Raw genomic sequence first — 27,995 nt, 5'->3', positions numbered from 1 at the left:
TTTCTCAAACTGTCCCACACAACCTCTTTGAGAAACCTGCTAACTGGCCACTCTGGTGTGTTTATTTACCGGCTCCACAGCCACAGAGCCTTATGGCTTCCATTGGCTCCTGTTTATCCTTTGTAGTCAAGTGGTGCTGCAGGAAGCTGCGTGGGCCAGGCTGCTGCGAAGCCAATAAATAAACACTCTAGAGCAGCCAGCTAGCAGGTTTCTCAAAGTGGTTTCACAAGCCATTTTAAGAAACACTGATTTAGAGGTTCATTATGTTTTCATTTAGCTAAATAGTTACAGGAAAGTTGAGTGGACGTAATGCTGCAGGCCTTGCTCAGTCAGAACACACTTGTGTTAAAGAAAGTTTTGTGTCAGGGTAGTACTCTACAATTTAACCCCAAAAAGAGTTGCCCTTTTTTGACCTAAACAACTAGCCAAAAGTTCAGGGCCTTAGAATGTTCCAGTTGTGAATAGAAATTGATGATGGAGCCTAATATTTACTTTGATGCAATCTTCTTTACTTACAAAGAATATACAAAATCCTGCTTCTGAGAATGCAGTAGGAACTAAAGGCAAGAGGAGGAATTTCTTAGTCTACCAGCCCATGTTTTTTTTCAGCATGCACCCCTGACCTAGAACCTCTCTTTAGGTTTCTCTCAGGGTTGCATCATGCTTAAAGGCTTCTGCTTGGCTTTCTTCAAGGCTGTCTCTGTCTGATTCTGTGTTTTGCCTTCCTCCACATTAAACCGCATTACACAGCCAAAGCTCCTCCACTCACATAGTCCAAAACTCCTGGGCAGGTACACATAGGTGGGAGATTGGGATTAATGTATCCTTACAGTTAGGTACATTGAAGGAAGGGTTCATACACCCATTATTTTCAATTCCATTTTAACTCAACCCACAACAAGGTTTTATCCAATTCATAACAATATTTTATCCAAATTAGGAGTAAAAAAAATAAAGTTCACATTTCAGAGATAATTGTACTTGGGGAATCTCTGTATTTTATACAGTATGTCATGAAGCTGAGGGAAGGTTTGTTTGTTTCATTGGGTTGTGTTTTGTGGGTGGTTGTAACAGTTATTCTGCTCTCTGGGACCACATCGTGCCTAAAGCTATAATCATAGTCACCACACTATCTATGGAGGCCTGACTGCTTACTAATCCCTTTATACAGCTGTGGGGTCCATACTCCACAGATCAGCAGCAGAGCTGTGAAAGCTACCCTGTACCCAGGTCCCCTGGTAGAATATACTGACCTCACTCAAACTCCTAATTCCTGCTGCCAGGTGGGTGAGATAGCCTGTCTAGAAAGGGATTGCTGTAGAAAACTGGAGAGGGCATGTGCTGGGCTGAAGGTTATGGGGTAGGAGAAGAGGCCCAGGGAGCAGTCTAAGTATCCTATCCCTATGCACATAAGAACTGGCCAGAGCCCAAAACAAATTAACCCAGTACTAAAAAGATGAGATTGAAGAGGCCAACAAGATTGTACCTAGTGGAGGCAGCGTTCCTTTTATGCATTTGAGGCTGTTCTCCCACTGCCTGTTCAAACTCTGGCAGGAGTTGTGCATGCTAATAGAGATTCTAGCATCACTCTGAGTGTTGGATCAATTTCTGGATGAATTCCTGCCTCACTAGAAGCGTTGGGAATCACTTAAATGAGAGGGGTGGCCCCAGTTCATAGATATATAGAAGTCACGGCAGTGGTCTTTATCAAGGCAAACAAGGCTCGAGATGGCCTGCATTGTGGAAACTCCAGTTTGTTGATAGTGCAGGTCCAATGCTCACTCACATTATCTGCCGCCTGGCTAATCATTTTATCACAACCCTAGGCTTATACAGGATGGTGGGGGAATACCCTTCCTATTACAGCCTAGCCTCAAGTGCAAGAGAAGTTACCTGGAGACAACAAAATTGAGCACTTTAGTGACAGCTGTTGCCCAACTCTGGGATTTTGCCCCCAAGGTAAGTAATTAAGGTTTTATTGGCACCATTTGTGCCCATCATTGATTGTTAGAAGAGCAGTATGCATCTAAAACTGGACTCTGGGTTAAAAATTTGAAATTTAAAAACGTAGTTCAATGTATATTACACCTATTACATGATGAGCCCGTCTTACTTTTTTGAGGATTCCATATGCAGAGAACCTATTAATTATTATAAATAATGAATGCTGGTCCTTTATGTGGCACATCTTGTAGGTGAAGAAAATGATGTCTACACTACAGACTTCAAGTGGTACCACTTTGTTTGTTAGATGTCAATCACACATCTCACATCCTTGACCAAAATAGCTGTGCTGGCAGAACTCTGCAGTGGAAATGTAGCTATCGAAGTTGTGCTTTTACCACTATAGCATGTTTTGCTCATGTGAGTCTGAAATAAGCTATGTTGATACATAGTGCAGCCTTACCAGTATAGCAGTATCTGTGCTAGGAGCACTTTGCTAATATCACCTACTGGAATTGGTCCACCAGTGAAGCACCTTGTAGACATGTGTCAAGGCTGTTCACCACTCTAGCAATCTGAGTGCAAAAGGTGGAGACCTGCAAGAGACATTCTAAATAACACCCTGCCTTTAGGCTGCCACCATCAAGAGAAACAACCCCTTTCTTCTTGACCCCCGAAAGAAAGCACTTGGAACTTCTTCCAAAGGTATACCCCCAAACTCCTTTACCACAAGAGAGCTTTAAGAAAAAGAGAAAACTAACTGCAATCTCTGATAGACGACCTCTCAGTCTTAGGCATGCATACACAGACCTCCTATTACCTTCCAGGACACAAGAATCAACTCATCGCCATAAAAAGGTGATTTTATTAAACAAAACAAAAAGATATATTTGATAAAGCATACTTGGCTGCTAGGTGTTTTAAAGCAACTGAGAAAAGAACCATTTTAAAATACAGTACAGAGAAATTCCATCCCTGGAAATCTCAACAGCTTAAAATACAGTGTTTGGGGGAGGGGACACTCAGACTTAGCACAGAGAAGTTTAACCAAACAACAAAACAAAGAAATAACCTGATCACATCCAAAAAGACATTTAATTCCCTATCTACTCACATATCCGTGCTTCAAGATCCAGTCCATCTCCATGCCCAGTATTCTTTGTAGGCATGGTAGTTCTGTCTGGTTCAATTCATCTTGTTCCCCTAGCTCCTGGCTTTTAAGGAAGGACAAAGAAGGACAGCAGGCAGGTATCCCTCAATTCAAATCTCATACTTTCTTCTTATTGGTTCTCCTGGCTTCCTGCCAACTCTTTCTAGCTACCTGGATTTAACCCTTTGGTTACTGAATGCTGGGATGTTCAGAAAAGGCCACTCCTCCTATCCATCACAACATGTCTTAAGAAGAATGAACAATGGAACTGTGGCCTGAATTCAGACTTCCACGGCTTTATACATTGCACAACTTTTCCCATTACATTCAGTCATGAAATATTGTCAGTGGCTCAAATATGAGCAGGACTGGGCTGCTTTGTTTAAAGCCTCATGAACCTACATGAATAACTGTGACATGCTGGGTTAATTCCTGTCTCTGGAGAAGTCAATGGACACAAAATTGGGTGTGTGTGCATGCACATGGCAGATGTCTAATAATTATTGTAGATGATTTAGGGTATGTCTGCATTGCGATGTAAGCCAGGGTTCAAACTCAGGCTCAGACCTAACTCCTCTTTGGTCTTCACACAAATCCTGCTAACTCAGGACTCAGACCTAGTGTCCCAGTACCTCATGGGTTACAACTATATAGCAAAAAAAAAAAAAAAAAGTCTGGCCCATGCCAGCCTATTCAAGCTCACAGGGCTCAGACTGCAGGCCTGTTTCACTTTTATGTATACTTCTGATCTTGGTCCCAAACACTGGGAGCCACCAAACCAAGAGTGATCTTAGAGTTCAGGCTCCAGGCCACGCCTGGAAGTCTACCAAACAATGAAACAGCCCCACATCTCAAGCACTGCACAGGCTGACGAGAGCCTGCCACAGGGGTCTAATTGTAGTGTAAATATAGCCATCAAGATAGGTCACAGACAGAACAAGTGCTTTAGCTCAGGAAAGACCATGAGTACCCAAGGTATCTTTATACTGGAAATTTGTTAAAGGACTTAATTGCAACAGAATTTTATGGCCACATTAAATATGTTTTAATTTGATTATAAAAAGTACACGACAACACCTATGAAAGCTTTATGACTCCATATGATTATTGTTTTCATAACCTCAACAGCCAGACTCAGTTCAAAGCATTATTAAAGTCACTATAATATACTATGTGCATCATACATAAGCTTGGTGATATAAAGCTTGGTACATTATAGATTGATGTATAATAATATATAAGGATAACTAATTAGAATTGCTGATGTACCTCTTAGCTGGGTTTTGCCCGAGCATCCCCTGCCTCCAATCTGAGTGAAAAGTGCTTACTGCAGAGAGAGCTTTCACTGTCTAGAAGTTTTCCTTTGCTTGTCTTTCTGCTTTCACTGGTGAAAGGCAGATCTGATTTACGTGGTACCACTGCAGAATGAAACTAAAGTTACATGAAAAACAAAACAAAGTTATTCTATATCCACCTCAGGACCTTTTCTAAAATTGATACTTTGTGCAAAAAGGAGTTCTGGAATGAGGGACTGGCAATCACACACACTGCGCCGCATCAAAAAAAGAAAAAAAGTGTTTGATATAATTGATTTCTTCTCATCATTTCATTAGTCTTTTTAAAGTATGTTTCTATAGATTATTTTAGCTATAGAGAACCTTCTGATGAGAGAGAGATGGGGGCAGCAGGGTTTGTGGTGCTCATTCCAGAAGAAAGAGAAATGTTGATTTAGCCAGTTGACTGACTCCTCAGTCAGTTCAGCTGCATAACCAGGACTTCACTGAAAAACAGATACAGCATCTTATGCTGAGCTTTAATGAGTATGTAAGCTACAAATGTGGTGTGAGAAACAGAGCATCAGAGTATAATTGAGCATAGTCTGTACAATTAGGGAAGGTTAGTGGTTGTATTTCGTACTTTCTAAAAAAGTAATAGTAAAACAGAGGATTAACTCCTGCAACTTTATTCATGCTGGGCCAGGTCCTGCTTACTTTTCCTCAGTGAGGTGAAAAGGAGGCGGAGACTAGTATAATTCTCCAGATGGGAGGTCTGCAGGTAATAGGAGGCAAGGTCAGGATGCTGCCACATTCCAGGAAGACCCCATCCAGCAGAATGTCCCAAGAGAGCAATTACCAGTCAGCAACTTAGAAGAGTGCAGAGATTGTTCTAAGTTGCCTTGGCTGTCTGCAGGACTGGAAACCTAAAGGTGGGATATCTCCTGCACCACCACCAACTTATATCGTTTTCTTGATTCTCAGGCTTCTCCCTTAGTGTGTGCCCCCTGCAACCTTTGGGAAGGCACCTCCATGGAAAAGGACACCTATATTCATTTCCTTTTAGCTGAGGCTCAGTGGGCATCTACTGCTTGCTAGAACATTGAAGACTCTGTTTCCTCCCAGGATGACCTTTGTGAATTTAGCCAGCCATGGGCCATGAGTCACATCATCATGTTAAAAATAAGATGTATTAAAGTGAGAGAAAATCAAATTGGGGCTGGGGTGCTGAGTGGGTTAACCAGGGGAGAGCTGAGACTCAGGGGGCCCTTGTTCCCTCCCAATACTGGCTGGCCAAATCCAAAATGAGGCTGGGCAGACAGACACCGGTGGGCTGAACTCCAGCATGTATCAGTTTCATCCTCCCCGCTCGCCACATCCTCACACTGCAGAGGGAGTATGGCAAAATGGAGACAGGAATTTACAGGTTATTTTTTACTTCTAGCAGCAATGTTATGGGGTAGGTGAGAAGTAAAGGGCCAAGTCTTGCAGCAGCAAGCATGGGCTTAGTGCTAGCATTAGTGAAAATTGAAAAATTTAGGAAGGACTTGTCTCCAAAACCCCATGATTCAGACGACAGGGTGTGAACTGTTGTGCACACCAGTGTGCTATGTATGCTCTCCTGCATGAACTAAAGGGTCCCTAGAGCCTGATTAAAGATGATTATATTAACACAAATTAGATACCTTCTAGTTCCCACTTACAGCATCCACACAAAGAGAGACAGGGGGATTACAGAACAGCACGCTAATAGCATGCTGCAATTCACATACCCTTAGTCTGAACTATGGGTTGTGTAGACATAGCATAAGCAAAGCCAGTCTTTGAATTATTGGGCTGGCCTGAGAACCACTATTTTGTGCCCTCCCTATCCTTCCATCATGCATAAGACTGCTGTCCACCATTATCACATCTCTCTGCACAAAGCTGGCTTGACAACCTGAGGAATGGTTAGTAATATGACATTTAGCATACACCCCTAAACAACACTGACTCAATTTTTACAAAAGTGTGAGTATAGGTGAGTTGGAATGGGTTTTACATTCCCCAGCTTCCTGGAGCAGAAGTGGACTCTGGGGATCAAATGAAAACTAAATACTCCACCATATGCTCCAAAAGTAGAGTTTGTTAACAAAACAAGTCATCGTGTAAGCTCTCAGGTGATGCATCTAATACATCGATGTTTCATTTCAAGCAGCTACTCAATATGTTTCAAACCAATAAGGAAGCCATGTATTTTATGGTAACTATAGACAAGTGCCATCTCATTCCTTTTAATTCAGGCTCATCTTTAGCACTTTTATATAGACCAGAATGTTCTCTCTCAACGGTAAATGAAACAAGCTGGGTTAATAGCTGTGCAAATAACCGTCAAGGATGATCCTATTTCTCTTGTTAAACTTATCTAAGAGGGGTTGGTATAATTTCCAAAATTGTGTGGATAATACAATGAAGCCTCCGTAGTCAAAATCCAGTCATCTACCATCACTAAATTTTTACTGCAGTGAATGTTTAGCTATTCCTTGAAGCTAGTTATCCTTTATGTAAATTTCTAAAATGCTAAGACCTCCAACTTTCCTTCTGAATTAAGAATGTTCTGTTTCATTTCAAAGATTACATTAATGAATCTGATATTTAATTGGATTATTCAGATTTATTTCAACAGCGGGACTGTAATTTTAAATTCATGTCAACACTCCTCTAACAAACAAGTGGATCTCTTTGAGCAGTGTGGCCCAACAGTTAACCCATTACACTGGGACTCAGGAAATGAGGTTTCTATTCCCAGTTCAGCCAGTGACTTGCTGAGTGATCTTGGGTCAGTTATTTCACCTTTCTGTGCCTCTGTAAAATGGGGATAATGATCTTGATTTACTAATGAAACTCACTTCATGGGAGCTCAGTATTATTGTTATGCTCTGTCCCAAGAGCAACATGTATCAATAAGCAACGTCTGGGGCATATGGGGTTAAGTGCCAGCCCCATTTCTGCTTGGCCTGACAGCAAGGAGGGAGAAGGGTTCTGTCATTCTCCTGCTGCACCAGCATGATCAGCCCCAGCCACTTATCACACTGGCCACTCCAGATCACTGCTCTGAGCAGAGTGGCATCTGCCTGCAAGAGCCTGTCTGGAGAAGCATCAGCCCATGCCTTTCACACACATCCTCAGGCCCAGTTGCAAGGGACAGATGCCAAGTGCACCAGACAGAGTTGTCAACATTCTAATCACACAAAACTGAACACCCTTGCTCTGTCCCCTGTCCAAGCCCATCTCTGAGGCCATGCCCCCTCACACGCATTCCCCACCTCTGTGTTTCTCATTTCCTGGAAGTAGCAACATTTCTCTCAGCTGTTAGGTGGAGGCGGGGCCAGGAGAAACTGCGCACTGCATCCACCAGCAGGTGCTGCCCCCACAGCTTCTGTTGGCTGCAATTCCCAGTCAATGGGAACTGTGAAATTGGTGCTTATGGTGGGAACAGTGCATTGAAGCCCTGTGACTGTTGCTCTGCCTAGGAACTCAAGTGATATGTCATTGCTTGCAGGGAGCCATGTGGAACTGGGTAAGGCGCTTGCCAGCCTCGTGCCAAGCAGACTTAGCAGTCTGGTCAGCAATGCTAACTGGAATAGCTAGTATTCCTTTTCAACCGGATATGCTGATTGAAACCCAGACACCTAACAACCCCTGAGCCACAGCCCTCTACTCATGCGACACCTTTCCAAGTCACTCAGCCCTGTTTTTCCCTCCCCTTTAGATTGTCCCTCCCTACCCCAATGCCTGGAGGCCTGAGAAAATTTGGATAGCATCAGCTCTCTTATAAAGTGAATACAATCCAGGATTGTAGGCATTAGTTTCATACAGAGTAGAGATGGAGGAGACCTATATGTCATTGAAGCCATTCCCCACCAAGTGCGGGACCTAGTCTACCCAATACTTATAATAAACTGTCACTGGATTTTATCCTTAACTGAGGAAATAATGCTGGTCAGCACATGTTGTAGTGAGTTATATGTTGTCCCCCATAGTTTAATAGAGTGTATGGTAGGTGTTTTCCTGCAGTCCCCATGTTCACACACCCAGGGATCTGCTGTGAAAGCAGTCTCCTCTGGTGTTTAGCACAGGCACTCCTGCTGTATCACAGTCACTGCAGAGTGTGAAAAGCCGAGTTCTCAGATGGAGCTCCCTTGTATATGTTTTATTAATTTCCATTCCCAGTCATATAACCTTCCACAAGCACAGATCAGAAACAAGGAACACAATTACTTCACAACACAGGCTCCAAAACCACATAATATTTGCTTGGTAATAACAGCGAAACACAACCATTTGTACAGTCCACGTGGTGGGCCAAAACCCTCTCTGCGGGTACACTTTTTGTATGTCTGATGGCACCATACTTTAGATTTGCTGCAAAAGCCAGTCGAGCTAGTACTCATTGTGAGCATGCATGTAGTTATAAACTGTAAATGTCATTCAGTTACCTCCTTGGAGTTGAGTGCTTCATTTTCTGGAATAGGTACTATGGGATGTCTGGGCTGTAGAGATGCCAAGGATGTCACAGAGAGAGAGAAAATGAAAAAATAAACATTAATTTATTAGTTAAATTTTAGTAGATATCAAAACATTATTATCAAAGAGCCTTAACAACTTAAGTGCACAGGGCAGCTAAGCATCCAGTTCCCGCTGACTTTTAGTGGGAGCTGGGCACCTAACTGTTCTTAGGGTATGTCTACACTGCAAGTGGAGGTATGACTGTAGCATACCCATGCTAGCTAGACAAGCACAGGGAACAGTAGTAGTCTAAAGTGGTGGCACAGTCTTCAGCATGTATTAGCTGTCTGAGTATGAGCCTGAGTACAGGGAAGTGGGCGTGGGGACCCTGGATATGTGGTCCCATTGCTGGCCCATTACTGTTGTCACCAAGCTAGCGTGGGTATGTCTATTTGAGCTACAATTTCACCTTCACACTCAGTGCAGAGGTTCCCTTTTGTCCTTTGAAAATTTCTGGTCCAAGATACAGGCGGGTTTCTATCTAATCATATTTTCATATAACTTTAAAAAACACTAGTCACACTAAAATGATTCAGGCAGAATCATAGCAAGGACAAATGCCTATGAAAAGGAAAGGTTAATACGAGACAATGCACATACACCCATTTAGAACTCTGGCCATTGTATTTCCAATGCTAGGTATTTATACCTTCCTAATCAGCTCCCACAAGAGCTCTCCTTAGCCTTGAATTTCAAAAGTTACCCATCTTAAAAATGTCATTGAACAATTATGAATACATACAGAATGAGGGTTGTGTCATGGCCATTCTTTAACACTGTGAGATTTGTATCTAAGTATTGAAGGCCTGGTTCCAGCTCCACTGAAGCCAATGTAAAGACTCCCAGTGACTTCGCTAGGCTTTGGATCAGGCCCACGGTAAATTCATAATACAAACTACACAGAGATAATGGCAAGTTCATAGGACTGTAGTGTTTGAATAATCAGCTGAAATACAGATCTTAGTTTTATTCAGTAAAAATTCTCAATGTATTATTTTTACATGTGGAGATATATCTCTCCCACAGAACTGGAAGGGACTTGAGAGGTCATCAAGTCCAGACTGCTGCCCTCACGGCAGGACCAAGTACCACCCCGACAGATTTGCCCCGATCCCTAAATGGCCCCCTCAAGGGTTGAGCTCACCACCCTGGGTTTAGCAGGCCAATGGTCAAACCACTGAGCTATCCCATATTAGTTTTATGGATTTAACTTCTACAGGTTGGACCTCACTGGTTCAGCACCCTCGGGACCCCTCATGGCCCATGCTGCCCCGCTGCATCTGAGCTAGGGCTCCAGCCTGTCCCTACTGCTGCCAGCCTCATTGCTGCCAGGGCCTAAGCACCATGGCCAGAGCTCTGTAGCTGGGATCGGAGCTCCACAGCTGCCTGGCTCCACAGCCGGGGCTGGAGCTCTGCAGCCAGGGCTGGGGCTGGGTCCAGAGCTCCATAACTGCCTCTGGGACTGGAGCTCCCTAGCCACTGGAGCCAGAATGGAGCAGGACCAGGGCCAGAGCTGCCTAGCTTCCACTGGGGTTGGAGTTCTTCGCCATGTTGCCCATTCTGTCTCTGCCCAACACACAGGGCTCTCAACTGAGTCACCAGTCCCCCCTACCACATACTTGCCCCGTCACCAGACCTCCCTGTTCCTGGGCTTTGTGGTCCTGGTTTAGGGAGGTACAGCCTTTAGAAACCTTAGTTTTCAGTGTGACAAAATCACTGCTCTGTGTCAATAAATAGCACAAACTGTTAATTGAATTTATAAATCTGATCAGAATGCCCTGGTCCTGAACTTAAAAAAAGAAAGTTTTGAATCATTATTCATAGAAATGTAAACCTAGTCTGGTAAACTGTTTCAATAAATGAAGGTAGATCAAGTATTGTTTCAACAGGCTTGGCATTTCTGTATGCCAAGAATGCAAGGCGAGAAGTTAGATAAGGGCAGGAGAGAATATTTTCACTCTTCCAGTTGAGAATTCATTGCTGGCAACACAGGCACTAAAAATGTTGGCACCGAGAAATACACACAGTGCATACTTGTCTATTTCATTAGTTGAGAGTTCATCCTCCTAGTCCATTCCAAGTAAACAAACAGGAGGTGTGAGCTACAGTTAGTTCCACCATTAAAGTTGTGCCAGTTTGACTGCTTATGAATTATTAGTACGCTGCAAAATTCATTAGTTGCCCTTACACAAAATTATGTTATTTGTAAGGAGTGTGCAATCAGCATGGGTACCTGCTGTAGATGGATTGCTTTCTATTTACCTACCAGGCAGTCATTAAGTTCTCTGGGAAGTATGAAACGCCCACAGCATGCTCAGCAAAAATAGTTGACTAAGAAGATGGCATACTGAGACTGTGGCTATCATTTGTCTCCATTAAGAAAATAAATCACTGTGCAGATAGATAACCTATGAAAACTGTGTGTTTATTACCGATAGCTTATTGTACTTTCTCCTCTTATCACTTATGCCCACTCATCTTTACATTTCTTCTCCAAGTCCAGACACAAATTTGCCTTGTTCTACTCTATAAAATGTATATCCTATGTCCCTCCTCAGCTAGCACAATAATCCCAATCTTCCTTCACCCACACCCATCTTCGTCTCCTTCTCTTAATGCCGCTCATCTGCTTTCCTGTAAAAAGTAAAAAAGCCACAGTGCATGAGGAATTCACATAGGGAAGGAAAACACTCCAGAACTTGTTCCTGAGCTTTCTATAAATATATAATACTTGCTGTACCTTCATTATTGGGACAGTTTACCAAATTAGGCTTATACTTCCATGAGTAACTCTTGTTTTTAAATGCAAGACCAGTCCCTTCTGATCTTGATCTCAGTAAGGCTTTTGACACAGTCCCACATGATATTCTCGGAAGCAATGTTAAGAGTTGTTATTGAGAGGACAGTAGTCTATTGTTTTCCATGTGCACTGAAAATAGGACAAAAAGTAATGTAACGTTAGTTTGAAACAAAAGAGACTTAGGTTGGATATTAGAAAAAAAATTCAAGTATAAGGCTAGTTGAGCACTGAAATAAGCTTTCATGGGAGGTTGTACAATCCTGATTGCTGGAGACCTTTAAGAACAGGTTAGACAACCGCTTGTCAAGACTGGTCTTGATATACTTGGTCCTGTCTCCAGAGCAGGGGGCAGAATTAGATAACTTCTCAAGGTCCCTGCTAGCCCTACATTCTCTCTCTCTCTCTCTCTCTCTCTCTCTCTCTCTCCCCCCCTATTATATATATATATGAAATGGGGAGGTGGGACAGCGGCTCCATCCCCATGCACCCCCTGGAGCAATGTCCACCTGCCTCTGGCCCCCGCCCCCAGCCTGCCTGTTCTACATGCCTGCTATGCGACTTGACTCCATGCGGCTCAGGCTCAAGTGTGCTCTCACAAGCTGAACAGGTCTTGCACCCCAGCCCTCTGGGGTGGCCACTCTGCTCCGGGCTCCCTGGGCTTGCCACGGAGCAAAGCTGTCCCAATAGGTCCCTGCAGAAAGGCTGGGCTAGGGGTGGGATCTGGCTCGTGCTGTGGTGTTCAGGGCTGTGATGCCCCACCCAATGGTGCTCTTGGGGGGAGGGGGAGTGCAGCTCAACAAATTAATGGGAGGGGGGCAGGGCATGTGTAGGGAGAGAGCAAAGGGGACAGGGTGTATGTGGGGAAGTGCAGGGTGATAAGAAGGGATGGTAGGGATGACGGGGACATAAGAATGGAGACATGTGGATGAGCAGTGTGGGGGTGGGGAGGGATTTGGGAAGGATGTGGGTATAGGAATGGAGAAAGGAGGGGAGGGGAGGCATAGGTACTGTGGGGAGGGGAGGGGCTAGGGAGAATAGTGAGTGCAGGAATGGAGACAGGGGAATCAAATTGAACTACAGGTTGAGCAAGGTTAGAGGGAAGCCGAGGGTGACCCAGACTCAGCCCTGCCCAACTGCCGGGGAGAGCGGGGGGGGAGTCCGGGCTGGCCCGGCCTTCACCCTGCGGCTGAGTGGGGGGGAAATGAGAAGAGGGGCTGTCATGTCTCGGCCCAGGCTTCCCCAGCAGCCAAGGAGAGAGGCAAGGCTGCCTACTCCAAAGATAGGAGGGTTGGGGGGCATAGAAAGCAGGGGTGCACCACATCCTAGTGATTCTACAGTAAAATTTATTCATAGACTTCATGCAAATCATCAGTTGGAATCAGAATTCCTGATATCTCTGGTGATGTTAAATATGAATGTTTTGCTCCCTGAAAAGGGATTGTTATGCTGAAAGGTGTTAATGGCCACTATCATATGGGTCTTCAATCTAAAGACATTCTCAGACTTCATTAAGATCCATGGATGTGTTAAGTATTCCCTGACTGGAAGAAGGAATTAAACCTGTGTATGCAGTGATAACTGGAAATAATAGGAAACTACAGAGCCTTTCTACAATGCCTGTGCAAACATCCTTGTGATTTTTAGGGGGCTCTCCGGGGTTGACTGCAAAAATGAGAGTTAGGAGTCAAGATCATCTCATCTGAAGAAGTGAGTTTTGCTCATGACACTATATGTATATTTATTAATCTCTAAGGTGCCACAAGACTACTCATTTTTAAAGTTGTAGACTAACAGGGCTACTCCTCTGAGACTTTTAGACAAGGATTGCTTGCCATTGTGTGTGTCTGTGCACGAGATGCAGTAGACAAGGGAAGCATTCCTGAATGTGGCCCTGGAAGGAAGCTGGGAAACAGTTCTTTTGAGCACAGAACTCACTGGACAGCAAAGCTTGGATTTCTAAACAAGAAAAATGCCTGCTGTTTGTTTGCCCAAAACTCTCGAGCAATGCCAGAAAGAAACACACACAGGACATAGCATGAGTGTGTACATCATCTTGCAGCTACAAGTTCAAGTCTGCAGAGGACACATCAAATCACTAACAATTTCCTCAGTTTTCTCTCTATTTTAGTTGCTTTATCAACTTTGACGTAATTGTGCTGGATTATAGAAAAAATAATATTAATAAAAATACATGTCTACAAGGGTCCTTAAGTTAGAATTCAACATCTAAATATCAAAGTTTCAAAGAGAGAAGCTCTCACCCAAGATAAAATGTAATTTGTGTGATGCCAGGAAAAAGAAATACTTTTCTGTGGGAACCCAGAAATGCAGTTTCCATTCATAGCAAAAATAAAATTAGCAAATAGGCTTTCAATTCCTGGTATGAGGCCATGAGTCAGAATTTAAGTTCTAGTGGGTAAACACTGCTGAGATCATTACATTATAGCAGTGGGAGGTTATGAATAACATTAAAAGGTTCCTTAAAATAGTTTCTGTACATACTAAGGTTTCCATCCTGCAATTGGTTACGCCAGGCACATCTGTGTATCTATAGACACTTTATAAACTTTGAAGGGGCTCTAGTCAGGTTCAGGGCATATAAAGCAAGTTGCAGGATCACACCCTCACATGAGCCATGTGACTACAATTAAACTAGAGAAAATTCACTCAGTTACTTGGTCTAGCAGGAGGGTTGTATCTGCTTATATGGGTGGGCGGAGCCAGCTGTATTCTTCTCCTGCATGCAGTGTCATCTTTTTAGGTGGAAGGAACTTCTAGAGTAGTGAGTTCCCCTGTTGAGATGCAAACACAGCATCTTCTCACAGCTCTCAGAGCTCTTGCTTCAAGCTATGTACAACATCACAACATTGGTTACACTCAGGTCACACAACCTTTTTTCTACTCTCAAGAACAAGTCTGTTTTTGTAAATGAAAGCTAAAAATCTGATATAACCAGATGACTCCTGGATTTGAAGGCCTATACATATACACTGGTGACTTAATTCATCCTGGATATCACTTAGAAGGGAAAGAAGAAGAAAATTAAAGCAGACATCGTAAGTAGTTGTGCAGTAACCTTATCTTATTTGGGATCAGTGATGAGAGCAGCAGTTCAGACTACAGCTAGAGCAGAATCAATTTGTTTGCAATGGGAAACCTGTCCTTTTTTAAAACTAGTTGCACAGGGACAGGATGAAGAAGCAAAGACTCTTTCCCCTACTTGTACTAATCTGTGACAAATACAGCCCTTGCAATTTCCTGGCATTAGAGCTTAAAAAAAAATTCCACACCTGTAAAATCTGTTATGAGTTTATCAGCCTAAAAATTCATGGTCTATTATTGAATAATAACTAACTCTGTATTAGCATTTTATCTAGCTATCACTTCAGGCCCCAACCCAGCAGCTGGCTACACATGGTTACAGAGATATACCTGTGAAGATCCAGTTGAAGGATCAGCGCCTAAAACAGAATTAACATTGCCTCCTGCCTGTTTAATCAGCACATTATTAATTATTGCATCTTTTTGTAAATGTATTTCATATTTTAAAGTACCTGCTGTCTGCACATGCCCTGTGTCTACTAATGAAATGATATATGCTCTGAAGCTCACAAAAACCTAGCAGAACAGATACTAATCCACAGAAAAGTGATCATCCTGTTTTCCATAATGCTAATTTACAAGGGTATTCTTTTGAGGTGATTTTTAAAATAGACTTTCAGAGTGAAGAATAATAACTGTATTCGCTAAAATATCCTACATGCTTTCCATTGTGGATATTCAGTGTATTTCTAAATGTTTCTGGCAGCGAGACTTTCCCTCTAGTGGATAATCAAACTAAGTGCAACATATAGATGAATCCCTCTAGATATTCTGACCTTTTCGATATTTAGGCTACATCTACACTGCAGCGCCATTTTGGGATAGCTATTCCAACGTCCCTATAAACCTCATTCCACGAGGAGTAAGGGACATTTTGGAATAGTGATTTATTTCAAAATAAGTGCTATGTAGACAGCTCCAAATTTTGAAATAAGCTATTTCTAAATTTACTCGAAATAAGTTATGCAGTATGCGTAGCTCAAATTGTGTAGCTTATTTTGAGCTTCGGGTTCAGTGTAGATGTACCCTTGGTGGCTAAATTCATTTAATGCAGCTATATTGCAGTAGAAAGGATTAACTCAGTCAAAGACTGACTATCTTTAGAATATGCTGCAAGAACCATCTTTTTGCCAGAATTATATCAAAGCAACCAAAGTTTCACTTTCTGTTAATCACAAACACAAATACTTACTGACCAAGACAAGCAAGCACATTCTTATCCAAAGGCTGTTACATTAAATGGAAAAAAGTATTATTGACTTTAGTGGAAATTAGATCAGGTCTCTTGAGCCTCGACACACACAAACAGCAGAACCCACAACCAAATTTGTCCGTGAATAGTGACACAGTTCTAATTTACAGTGTTCAGCATTTTGGTATTGCAATTTTAGGTGCTGATGATGAAATGACTATGGTAGGCAGATAGCACCTAGAGTAGCAGTAATATTTCACATAATCATTGAGATCAAAACAATGTATACACTCAGGCCTCAATCTGCAAAAAATAACATACATATTTAACTTTAGGAAGGTAAATAATCTCTGACTTCAATGCAATTACTCAGATGTTAAAAAAACATATATAAGTGTTTGGAGGATGAGAGTTTAAAGGATGTTCACTCAGGGTACGTCTACACTACAGCGCTAATTCGAACTAACTTAGTTCGAATTAGTTCGAATTAGTTCATTCGAACTAAGCTAATTCGAACTAGCGCATCTAGAACTAAAAACTAGTTCGAATTAGCGTTTTGCTAATTCAAACTAGCGCGTCCACACTGATTGGATGCAGGGGCGCATTTAAGGGCAGCTGAAACCGGTTCAGGCACGGCATCAGGTCAGTAGTTGCTTTGTATGGCTGCTGTCTGAGGCTATCTGAGGCTCATGCTTAAAGGGACCCCCCGGACAGCCGGTTCTCAGCTTTTCCTGCTTGCTTGCCAACCTCGCCGAGGGACAGCAAAGCGTTGGTCTCTGTGCCCGTGTGTGTCAGTGCTTCCCTTCAGGGACGCCGCCGCAGGTGGCAACATGGAGCCAGAGCTCGCCCTGCACTTTCTGGTGCACTTTCTGGACTTGCTGCTGCAAGCTTGCCAGCAATGGTTTGAGGCTGCCTGGCACCTCCTGGTGCATGTCAGCCCCCTGCCTCTCCGCCTGGACGCCCTGGGGGCCGTGGAGGAGCCGTGGCGGCACCCCGGCACCGGTGTGCCCCGCCGCATCTGGCGTCCGGACTCCAGCAGCGACTGGTGGGACTGCATCGTCCTGGAGCGCTGGGAAGACCGACAGTGGACCCAGAACTTCAGGATGAGGAGAGACACCTTCCTGGATCTCTGTGAGTGGCTCGCCCCTGCTCTGCGCAGAAGGGACACTCGCATGAGGCCCGCCATCCCCCTCCAGAAGCGGGTGGCCATCGCCCTCTGGAAGCTCTCCATCGGGAACCAGTTCGGCGTGGGGAGATCCACCGTCGGAGCGGTGCTCATGGAGGTATGGCACTCGTCGGCCACTGCGCCGGGGGTGAGGGGGACTGCAAGGAGGGGATGGGCCGCCCCAGGGACGAAAGGGGGGCAGGAGGAGGCGAAAGCGCCCCGCACTGGAGGGGTCGGTCTGTCCCAGCCGTACTACATGCCGCCAGGGGGGTTGCTCCCAGGAGTGGGGCGCGGGGCACTGCCAGGGCACGAATGCTCCCAGCCACTGATTGGCACTTTGCTGTGTCTCTCTGCAGGTGGTTAAGGCCATCAACCGGGTGCTGCTCCGCAGGGTGGTCTGCCTCGCCGACCCGGACGCCGTCATCCGGGGATTCAGTGCCCTCGGCTTCCCCAACTGCGGGGGGGCCATCGACGGGACGCACATCCCCATCCATGCCCCGGAACACCAGGCGTCCCGTTACGTGAACCGCAAGGAGTACTTCTCCGTCCTCCTGCAGGCCATGTGTGACCACTGGGGACAGTTCACGGACATTAATGTGGGCTAGTCCGGCAAGGCACACGACGCCAGTGTGTACCGCAACTCCTCCGTGTGCCAGCGGCTGCAGGACGGGAACTTCTTCCCCGACCGCCACATCAGGGTCGGGGACGTGGACATGCCCGTGTGCCTGGTGGGGGCTGCCGCCTACCCACTGCAGCCATGGCTGATGAAGCCCTACACAGGGCACCTCAATCCCTCCCGCCAGGCCTTCAATGCCAGGCTAACCAGGGCCCGCATCGTAGTGGAGGGGGCCTTCGGGCGACTGAAAGCCCGCTTTCGATGCCTCCTCACCCGTCTGGACCTGGCCGAGCACAACATCCCTCCCGTGGTGGCAACATGTTGTGTGCTCCACAGTTTATGTGAGAGAAAGGGGGAGGCTTTCCTGCCAGCCTGGATGGCTGAGGCTGACCGCATGGCTGGCCACTACGGTCAGTCCCGCACCGCCGCCATCCGGGAAGCCCAGCGGGGGGCTGTCCGGATCCGGGAAGCCCTGCGGGAGAGCTTCCTGGTGGAGGAGGAGGACTGACCTCTCCCTTGCATACCCCACTGGGGCCTTCTTCGACCCTTCCTCCCTTCCCCTTTCCCCTCCCTACCTACTGTCAAATAAAGACACCTGTTTTTCAAACAAAAACGTCTTTTTATTTAACATAACTGGGGTGGGTGGAGGGAGGAATGAGGGTGGGAGAGGGGAGAGGGAAACCTGGGATGAGGGAGCTGGAAGGGGAGGGAAGGGAGGAAGGGTAAGGAAAGCTCAGGGGTGGGGGTCCGGCTGCCTCTCCCGTCTTGCAACACTGCGGGTCCGGGGGTGTCAGTGGGGAATGGTTGTGGAGGGTGGGGCAGGAGGGACAGGGGGTGTGGAGGAAGCAGGAGCAAGAGCAGGGGGAGCAGGGAGAGCAGGAGCGGGAGCAGGGGAAGCAGGAGGAGCAGGAGCAGGGGGAGCAGGAGCAGGAGCCAGAGCAGGAGGAATTAGGAAGCGGTCGAGCATGCTCTGGAGGTGGCCTCGCAGGGCATGGCCCTGCTCCTCTAGGGCCTCCAAGCTCCTCTGGCGCAGCCTCAGGTCCTCCTGGACCCAGTGGTCCTGGATGCAGAGCTGGTGCTCCAGGAACCGGAGGTGCCACCTCTGGTACTCCTCCTGGTTCCTGGCTCTCCTGCTGGCCCGAGCGCGGGCGGCTGCTGCAGGTGGGGTGGTGCGCCCTGCAGTCCCAGGTGCTGCAGCTGTGGTGAAACAAGAACAGCGGTCAATTACCCCAGGGGCCCAGGTGTGTGAAACCCAGCCCCCCTCTGCAAGGCCAGGGCCCCTGGAGGATCCCCAGCTGCTGCTCTGTGGTGGGCAAGGCCCAGGCGCATGGTCCCTGGGCTCCCTCTCGCCCCAGCCCCCTATACACATAAGGGGAGCATGATGGTACTCACATGTGGATGCCTCCCCAGCCTCGGACGACACAGGCGAGCGGCTCTGTGGGGTGCCTTGGGGGTTCTGGGTAGGCTGCCGGCAGGCTCCTGGCTCTCGGAGCCCTTCTCCTCCTCCTCCTCCTCCTCCTCCTCCTCCTCGGTGTCTGGGAGCGGTCCCTCTGCCCCAGGGTCTATCACCTCCCGGGGGGCAGGGACGGCATGAGCCCCCAGGATGCGGTCCAGAGCCTGGAAGTGGGGGCACGCCTCCGGGTCGGCCCCTGGCAGGCAAGCCCGGGAGTAGGACTGCCGCAAGTCCTTAATTTTACAGCGCACCTGCTCCCGGCTGCGCTGGTGGCCTCTGGCGGCCAGGCTGGCAGCCATGCGGCTGTACACTGCTGCGTTCCTGTGGCTAGTGTGGAGATCGTGGACATTGGAGGCTTCCCCCCAAACCTCGATGAGGTCCACGATCTCTGCACTAGACCACGCAGGCGCCCGCCTCTCGTGGCCCTGGGCAGGGTCATGGGAGCCACCAGGCTGGTCCCAGGAAGAGGGGCAGGGGTGGGGGGAATCGGGTGGCTGGCTCATGGGGTGTCAGCTGCTGGGTGTGCTGGCACGGGTGCTGGCAGCCTTGCAACTGGCACAAACCCCGTAGCCAGCCCGTGCCCCTTTAAGGGCTCCGGGACCGGGAGGGGGGGCAGTAGAGTTTCCCTGGTGTTGGCCAGAGTGGCCACTAGGGAAAGCTGGGAAGGGCTAGCCTCCCACTAGTTCGAATTAAGGGGCTACATACCCCTTAATTCGAACTAGTAAGTTCGAACTAGGCTTAATCCTCATGGAATGAGGTTTACCTAGTTCGAACTAAGCGCTCCGTTAGTTCGAATTAAATTCGAACTAACGGAGCGCTAGTGTAGCGCCTATGAAAGTTAATTTGAACTAACGTCTGTTAGTTCGAACTAACTTTGTAGTGTAGACATACCCTCATATAGTAGCTGAATATTTTAACTAACATACTACTGTAGGTCTTGTCAGCTCTTGTCATTGATTTCTAGAGGTTTAAAGTAAGAGTAATCACTGAATGAAAGGGATTAGAAAAAAATAAAAATGATTAAGAAAAATTATGCTTGTTAAAAATCTTTAAGGTAACAGTACTACAGGATATATTCGATGGAGCATAATTTCACACTTTCCGTATTTATTACTATTTCAATATTTTTTTTCAATTTTGAACAGTTTGTTTGTTACCCTTCTGGTTCTGTAGCTGATACTATTTTACTGTATTTTTCCCCATCTTTACTAGATCTACACATTAACAAATTAAAATATGTCGTCTTAAAACAAACACATAGCATAAATGCTAGCTGGGTGATGCCTAGGAGGGGATGTTCATTATTTTGAGAAATATAATAAGGAAGTATAGACGATGGCTGACGTGAACATTGAGATTTGTTGATTCACAAGGTAAACAATTGATTCTAATGTTGCTGTAGTTGTCTGGTACCAAAGATTAATTCACAAAAAATCAAAGCATTCCCCAGTATGACATAACTAGCATTTGAGTCATGTGTTTGTTTGGTTTTGTAAATGCATTTTATTTCTACTCAAAATTAAGATATTGGGTACACGGCTTCAAGAGAGAGATGATCAGCAGCGAAGTTTAATGGGAATGCTAATAATGGGAAACTTCAACTACCCACATATAAACGAATCCTAATGGCAAAATGACCAGAGTTTAGACAAGGTATTTATCTTACAGCTTCTTAGACAGGAAACTCTAGAACACACTATTGCAGAACTTATTCTCAACCTAGCTTTGAGCCACACACAGGTGTTAGTTCATGAAGTATCTTTATTTGAACCACTGCAGGGGATCTGAAGCAAGGGGAAACTTGGTGTAATTAAACTCTGCTCCATGCCCTGTGCCATCACATCCCCTGCCCAAGGAAGGTAATGCAATTTATACAGAAGCAGGCTCTACTTCGCCTGCCAGCTGTATGCCAATGAGATATTTTGTTCCATGTGGGCCAGGATCCATACATAAGACAGACAGATTCTCAAATTGTAGCTTTCAGTGTAGATTTGATATCTTTCTGTTAGTCTACACTTCTATCTCATTTGCATGACAGGTTGTTAGGTAAATGCTGATCCATTTAAATTCAAAATGCAAAAAAAGAAAAAATGATGGATGAGTGTTGGTGAACACAGAACTGACACAAGTAGGAAAATTTCCAAATACACCATATGACCAACACTTTCAAAACTGGGTACCTAAAGCTACACGCCTAAATCTATTATTAGGCCCCCAGTTAGAAGTGGCCTGATTTTCAGAAATACTGAGAACCCATATATCCCAATAAGTCATACAGGATAAGCCTACATATCAGCAGCAATCCCACAGCCTGGTCAATAAACTCGGATTCAAGTTGCCATACTAAAAATAGCCATGTAGACATCACCGTGGAGTTTGGACTGGAGCTGGGGATTTGAATTCTACCTCTTTCCTAAACTTCTTCAAAACTGCAGTGTCTATACAGCTACTTGTAGCATGAGCTCCATGAGCCCAGGTTAGTCAAGTTAGTCACTGACATGGACTACACAGAAGTACCCTAAGAGCTGCAAGTTTTTAAAAGCTTTGAAAGTTAGACCACTTTTATTCAACTGCCTAAAAATAGATATAGAAACCCAATTTTAGGTGCCAAACATTGAAAATGTTGCTCTGTATTAACAGCTACTGCCCCTTGTATAAAATAAATTGTTTCCTTAGAACGGCAGCAACATAAACATTCTGCTCTGTATTTTTATAAAATATCTACAGAGTGCTCTCACTCAGGGAGAGTACTTTGCAACTCCTGCTGCTCAGGATTCATAAGGCATTTAAAGCAGTATGAAGCATAATTTGCTTGGGGGGAGGTTGGTTTTTCAGGGAGGAATTGCTTTCTGTTTACTAGCAATTTTAGTTAGAATCTTTGTGCTAAATTTAAAAAATTCATCTGCCATAGAAATTCAAAGGAAATAGCAAACTGTGCGCTATGTTCTTAAGTAAAGAAAATAATGAAAAACAAGAAGTCTATAAAGGTTGAACTGCTGTAGTCCAGCACATTCAGGACCTGACCGGTGCTGAACCAGAGAATTTGCCAAACCACAGGAGATCAATATTGTCTGGTAGCATTATCAACACTTCCACTGCTTACAGGGCTCTTACAAAACATTTAAGGGTAAATTAGAGCTAAATAACATCACAGAACATGAGAACCAGGACTGGTGGCTGTAAATAAACTTTATGGACTGTGAGATACTTGGACACACTCATGATAAGTGGACATACGACTAACTAAAATCATGTCGGACCATGGATGTTGCCAGACAAGAGAGTGCCGGAATAGAGAGGTTCAACCTGTAATAGTGAGTGTCCAACAAGCATGGAGGAGTTCAATGAAGTTGCTTGTTCTTTATACTAAAAAGGATTCTGAACTGATTGCCTAACTCTCTGGAACATCCCTCTTCCTTTTCAAATACAGGGCTTCTTACAGTCTCTACAAAAGCCTTTGCTGTAAATTAGTGGTAGCAAATTTCCACTTTAGCACAAAAAGTCATTCTTCTTCTATGGTCCTATGAACCAGTCATTAAAATTGTCCCCTTATGAAGCAGCAACCTTGAAAATATTACACCGTAAATTACTGAGTGAATAAAAATGTTTGGAAAGTTTAACAGAGTTTAGATTACCAGATTTTCATATTTGAGGTTTTTTTAAGCCTGCATAAATCTTGCTCCAGCGCATATTGACTTCTCACCACATAGGGGTGTAGTTTAAATCCACATTCAAACTCCATTCACTTTGACCATTTATTTTCCAGTGCAACAAAAGAATTCTGAACTACATCATACATAATACAAGATAACTGCAGCACAGAAGGCTCACCTTATTATACAAAGCGTTGCCACTGTACGGTCTACAAGAACCCTCATGACCATCACATAAGATAGAAGACAAATGACTGAAGGGCCCAGGGATTAAACAGTCAGTATGGCAGATGGACTGTGAATGTAATGGGGACTTAGTTGGAAAGATCAGTTTAGTCGGATAGGGAGCATTATCCTAGAGGGAAGAAAAGCATATAAAGTGTTTGATTAGTGGACAAAAAAAGAAGCCTTGTGCAGAAAGGCAGACTAGCTTCTTGGTTACTCCACTGCATTTTGCCACTGATGTTAATATGATTCCACCTGTGTAACTAAGGCAGGAGTTTGGGCACAAAGTCTAACTAGCCTGAAGCCTTTTTGAGGTGGGATGCCTTAGTAGCAGAATGCTCAGAAGATAAAAAATATTTGACAACAATGATTTTTTTATTTCTAAATGTGACTGATTTATCATACAAGAGAAAGTTTAGAGTTTAACCACATTTATATTCAGTAATATAACAACTTTATAGCATACACCAAAAAAATTCCATTCATTTTATTCTGAATGCTTAGTAAACACTTTAGGGAAGATACACTCATATGAAACTTCCCTCCTCAATGCTTTCAGGTTTTTAATCAATAAGACAGAAAATTGATTTTAAACTCTGTGAAGCTGACACATTTAAGATCACTTGAAAAGATTCTCTAAACATTTTAAAGAAAGGTTAGAATGGATTCAGGGCCGTATGCTTTTTGGGCAAAATCTCAATCATGTTTTGCCTCTTATGTTAAATCCAAATCTCTCCAGAATCTTTCCTGGACTTCCAGACTAATTACTGAGCTGGGACTTAATTTGGACATCAAAGCTTTCCCATTTACAGTGCCTGGAGACTCCATATAAGAGGATTCATTGTAATTATAGCTGTCAGCTCCAGGGTGTGATAATATACTATTCACATACATAGTGTAGAGACAGAAATATAATGACTGTAGAAAACAAGTGGATGTCAGTCCCAATAGGGAAAAAAAAAGAGTCAGAAAAGTACAAGAAAATAGACATCTGGCAGATATTAATGTTTACCAAAACTGCATGCTGGAGTTCTTCAAAAGACTCCCCATTCTATCAGCGACACAAGCTTTGAACATATGTTCCTTTTTGGCTATGTTTCAGATTAAGTTCTGTATGATTACAAATGGGTTTACTTTTAAAGATAAAGTATAGGACTACTCTTATTCTTAATACTTATGTTTATAAAGAGATGTAAATGTTCAGTGTTCTCCAAGATCCATTTCCAACTGCTGTCAGTACATTATACATTATATTTTCAAAAGAAAAAACATCAGAATTCAATCCTCCAGTGGACCTTATGGTAAAGCCAACATGTTAGGAGTAGCACTCACACTTTAAACCTAATTTAAAATCATGTGTTTTTATTTTATGGTGTTCTTTTCAATTGGGCATGTCCACAGCTTAATGAGATCATGTTCCATTTCATAGTTGCTCTATGGGAAAAAAAGAAAACAGCTTTATTCTGTTTCCATTCTAAATCATGCAAGTGAATAATACATATCCACAGATGTAAAAAAACACCCTTGAACAGCTGAATAAGATGTGATATTAACCAACTCATTCTGTCCATAAGGGTGAAAGTTAAGTCTCTGTCATTCATTAGCATTTATATAAACTATTGTCTGTAAATAATTCATACTTTCCACTATTTACTGTAAAGCAGCATCAATAAAATGTACCAGCCAAAGAACAAAGTCTATTCACTTGATGAGGAGAATGATAAAAATTATGGTATTTTATTCAAACATCAAACAGTTAAAGGATCAGAAAATGTAGGCACTGAACCTCAATTTTTCCATAATTATTCAGCCCATAAAATATTAAAATCTGTCTTTATTAATGAAAATATGAATGTGTTTTCAGAAGGAAAAAGGTAAATTAATAGTATATTCCCTGATTAGATATTCAGTGGTGATAGTCACTTCAGTGACTGGCCACTGCTAAAAGCTACACTTCTCTTTAAAAAAAACAGCCAATCTGAATGAGCCATTGCAAGAAAAAGCCAAAATAAAATCAGTGTTTTCCCTGAATATTTACATTTTATTGGCACACCAGTATACAAACAAGAATTACTTATTGGTAAAAAGACCTCCACATATTTGTATAATTCTACATTTTTTCCAGAGAAATTTTAACAAATTAAGAAACTCCATTAAATTTAGCCTGACAAAATTGTCAGCACGCCATTTCAACATTGTTAAAATGCCAGGTCAATCCAAGCACAACAAAATATTATTTTCCTACTTTACATAATATGACCCCACAAATGAAGACTAAGGTAAAGGCAGAAGCTGAATAATGCAAAAACATATACTATATATGAAGAACTGCATGAAAAATCCTAAACTAAAAGCAAAATGTAGTATTTTTGTTGCAAAGAAAGATATTTTCCATATGGAGTAGTTTTGCCTGTCCCATTATAAGTGAAAAAATCCTCTCTGCCATGAAAATTATGAGATTCACACATGAAGGTGGAGCTGAAGGTCACCAGATACAGCTGGCTGCATCACTAGGTCTCAAACTGAATGTCATCCACATGATTACCAGTGCTCAGTATCAAATGGGGAGGCATGACAGGAAAGGGAAGGAGGTAGTGCAGAAGTCTGAGAAAAATCAGAAAAGAAGAGTAAATACAGTTGGTATCATTTATACCATCAGCTACCCTATCTGCTCTTAAGTTCTGTCATGCCAAGGAATTCCTTTGTCTCATGTGTTGGCAACATGGCTTGGAAAAGGCAGTTTGGGAAGATTGTGATATTGTAAGGGCAGGGAAGGAATAAATCGAGACAGAGAACAGAAACATGAAACATGACAGAAAACTAAATTAAATATTTACAAAGCCCCAATTTCCATGATAAAGGGTAAAAGATAGGGGCAGTAAGATATCTTTGTTTTAAATATATCAAACATAAGTTTGTAAGATTCTGTTTCACATTAGAAATTTTGTAGTGAAGTAAAGATTTGAGCAAGCAAAAATGATCATCAACTTCATTGTGTAAGAAGTTATTTAACTATTGTGACAGCAAGTAAAAAGGGGAAATGAACCAAAGACTCCAGTGGTAAGAACATTTACAGAAGTACCAAGAGTACCATGCATGAAAAATGTGAGGAAATAAACATGGGATATCAATCATATTTTAGTAGACAAAGGGGAAATAAGATGAGTTGGCAAGTTTTACAGCTAGATGAGCTTCTTCAATCAAATAGTTATCCAGTGAATCTATACAAGTAGCAGTAGTTGCATATTAAAAATAAAATCTCAAAAACTTTATTGAACATATATACTAAGGTCAATTCACTATGTTTTAGGGGTGAAAATTATTCATATGTATTCAGCCGACTGTGGAGTTTGATGAAAATGTCTGCAAATCCCAAAACATTTACAAATTTTGGCTCAAATGATTATTTATCTGAAAATTCAGTAGAGATATGCCAACTGAGGATTTGTTACTCATTCACTATGCCATAAAATGCCTGAATTCTCTTTCCTTTCCACGTATCACTCACCCCCCATTTCCCCGTTCCAGCAGATAAACACTTCACATTTAAAGATCCTTGAAAAATTAAAAGTCTTTTACGGTAGATTTATGGTATTTCATATGTCATGATGAATATGTTCACTTTATCATCCATTAAAATACATTGACATTTCTTACACCAAAAAAGCTGAATTTAACATTCACCATGAAATATAATCTTTTCCTTCTGACAAATTCAGTAGTCTATTTGTTAGAAAAGAACTTTGATCATTTGGTATTGCTTTAGTTTATTTCGGCTTTTCTCAAACAACTATATTTCTATACATATTTGTTAGTTTCTCCAAACATCAGTAATGCTGCTGCAAGCATATATTGCTTAGATAGCTGCAAAACACAGCACACAGTTTGGTTTCTCTGATGTGGGATCAGCGAATCTTGAATGCAAAATTCTGTTTATTATTTTTAAAACAATTTAAAATGCCCCAAGTGATATAAGTTAGAGCAGGATTGGACAATAAAATAGTGGCAGTTTGCCAAGGTTATCCCCTGGCAGGCTGCGACACTATATTTACCTGCGCATCCACAGGTTAGAGTGATTATGACTCCCATTGGCCACAGATTGCTGTTCCCATCCAATGGGAGCTGTGGGAAGTAGTGCAGACTGGAACACCACTTCCTGCACTCCCCATTGGCCGGGAATGATGAGCCGCAGCCAGTAGGAGCTGTAATCATCCGTACCTATGGAAGTGGAGGTAAAATATAGTAATGGCAGCTGACCGGGGCTAACCCTGGGAAACCATATCTGGCCTATGGGCCAGTATTGGCCACTCCTGAGATAGAGATACATTAATTAAATTGTGCTATTCTTAATCATGCAAAATAACTTTTGGAATCAGATGCAGCCAGCCATTATATACACTGATGGCTCAAAGGGGCTACAAGTAGGACTCTCAAATATTCTCAGCATTGGCCTAATTTTGTTCCTATTGAAGGAAACAACAAAACTCCTATTGAAGGTTAGGTGAAAGTTGAAAGCTTATGAGCATTCAACTCACGTACCGTATATTCCGACGTACAAGACGACCTCTGAAGTTAAAAAACATCCCCCAAAAATCGGGGGTTGTCTTGTACGCCGGATGCCCCACCGCCGGAGCCCCTCCGCGGCTTTGAAAGCCTCAGGGGAAGCCGGCGGGGGGGCATCCCAGGCGCGCATGGGCTGCCCCCCCTCCGGAGCCCCTCCGCGCCGCCGCGGGGGGGCAGCCCATGCGCGCCTGGGATGCCCCCCCGCCGGTTTCCCCCGAGGCTTTCAAAGCCGCGGAGGGGCTCCGGCGGGGGGGCAGCCCATGCGCACCTGGGATGCCCCCCCGCCGGTTTCCCCCGAGGCTTTCAAAGC

At 43.8% G+C, this 27,995-nt stretch overlaps 1 protein-coding gene across 17 annotated transcripts in view; it reads right to left on the bottom strand.

Annotated features, from left to right (window-relative positions):
• MLIP (muscular LMNA interacting protein) overlaps positions 1 to 27,995 on the bottom strand; it is a 158,591-nt gene that overhangs the window by 3,783 nt on the left and 126,813 nt on the right. For 10 of the 17 annotated variants that reach the window (XM_075923617.2, XM_075923619.2, XM_075923615.2 and 7 more), the window contains 3 exons: positions 23,076 to 23,252; positions 8,847 to 8,900; positions 4,364 to 4,525 (listed from right to left, as the gene is read on the bottom strand). In XM_075923617.2, coding sequence (XP_075779732.2) covers positions 4,367 to 4,525; positions 8,847 to 8,900; positions 23,076 to 23,252 — 390 coding nt within the window. In that variant the 3' untranslated portion in view covers positions 4,364 to 4,366. Of the gene's footprint in view, positions 1 to 4,363; positions 4,526 to 8,846; positions 8,901 to 23,075; positions 25,727 to 27,995 lie in introns of those variants that run through there. The other 7 variants (XM_075923621.2, XM_075923620.2, XR_012902553.2 and 4 more) reach the window with 6 other exon arrangements.

This window comes from Pelodiscus sinensis, chromosome 3, assembly GCF_052426305.1.
Source record: "Pelodiscus sinensis isolate ZL-2025 chromosome 3, ASM5242630v1, whole genome shotgun sequence".
NCBI classification, from domain to species: Eukaryota; Metazoa; Chordata; order Testudines; family Trionychidae; genus Pelodiscus; species Pelodiscus sinensis.
The sequence above is the reverse complement of the archived record's forward strand: the minus strand, read 5'-3'. Positions and strand labels throughout refer to the sequence as shown.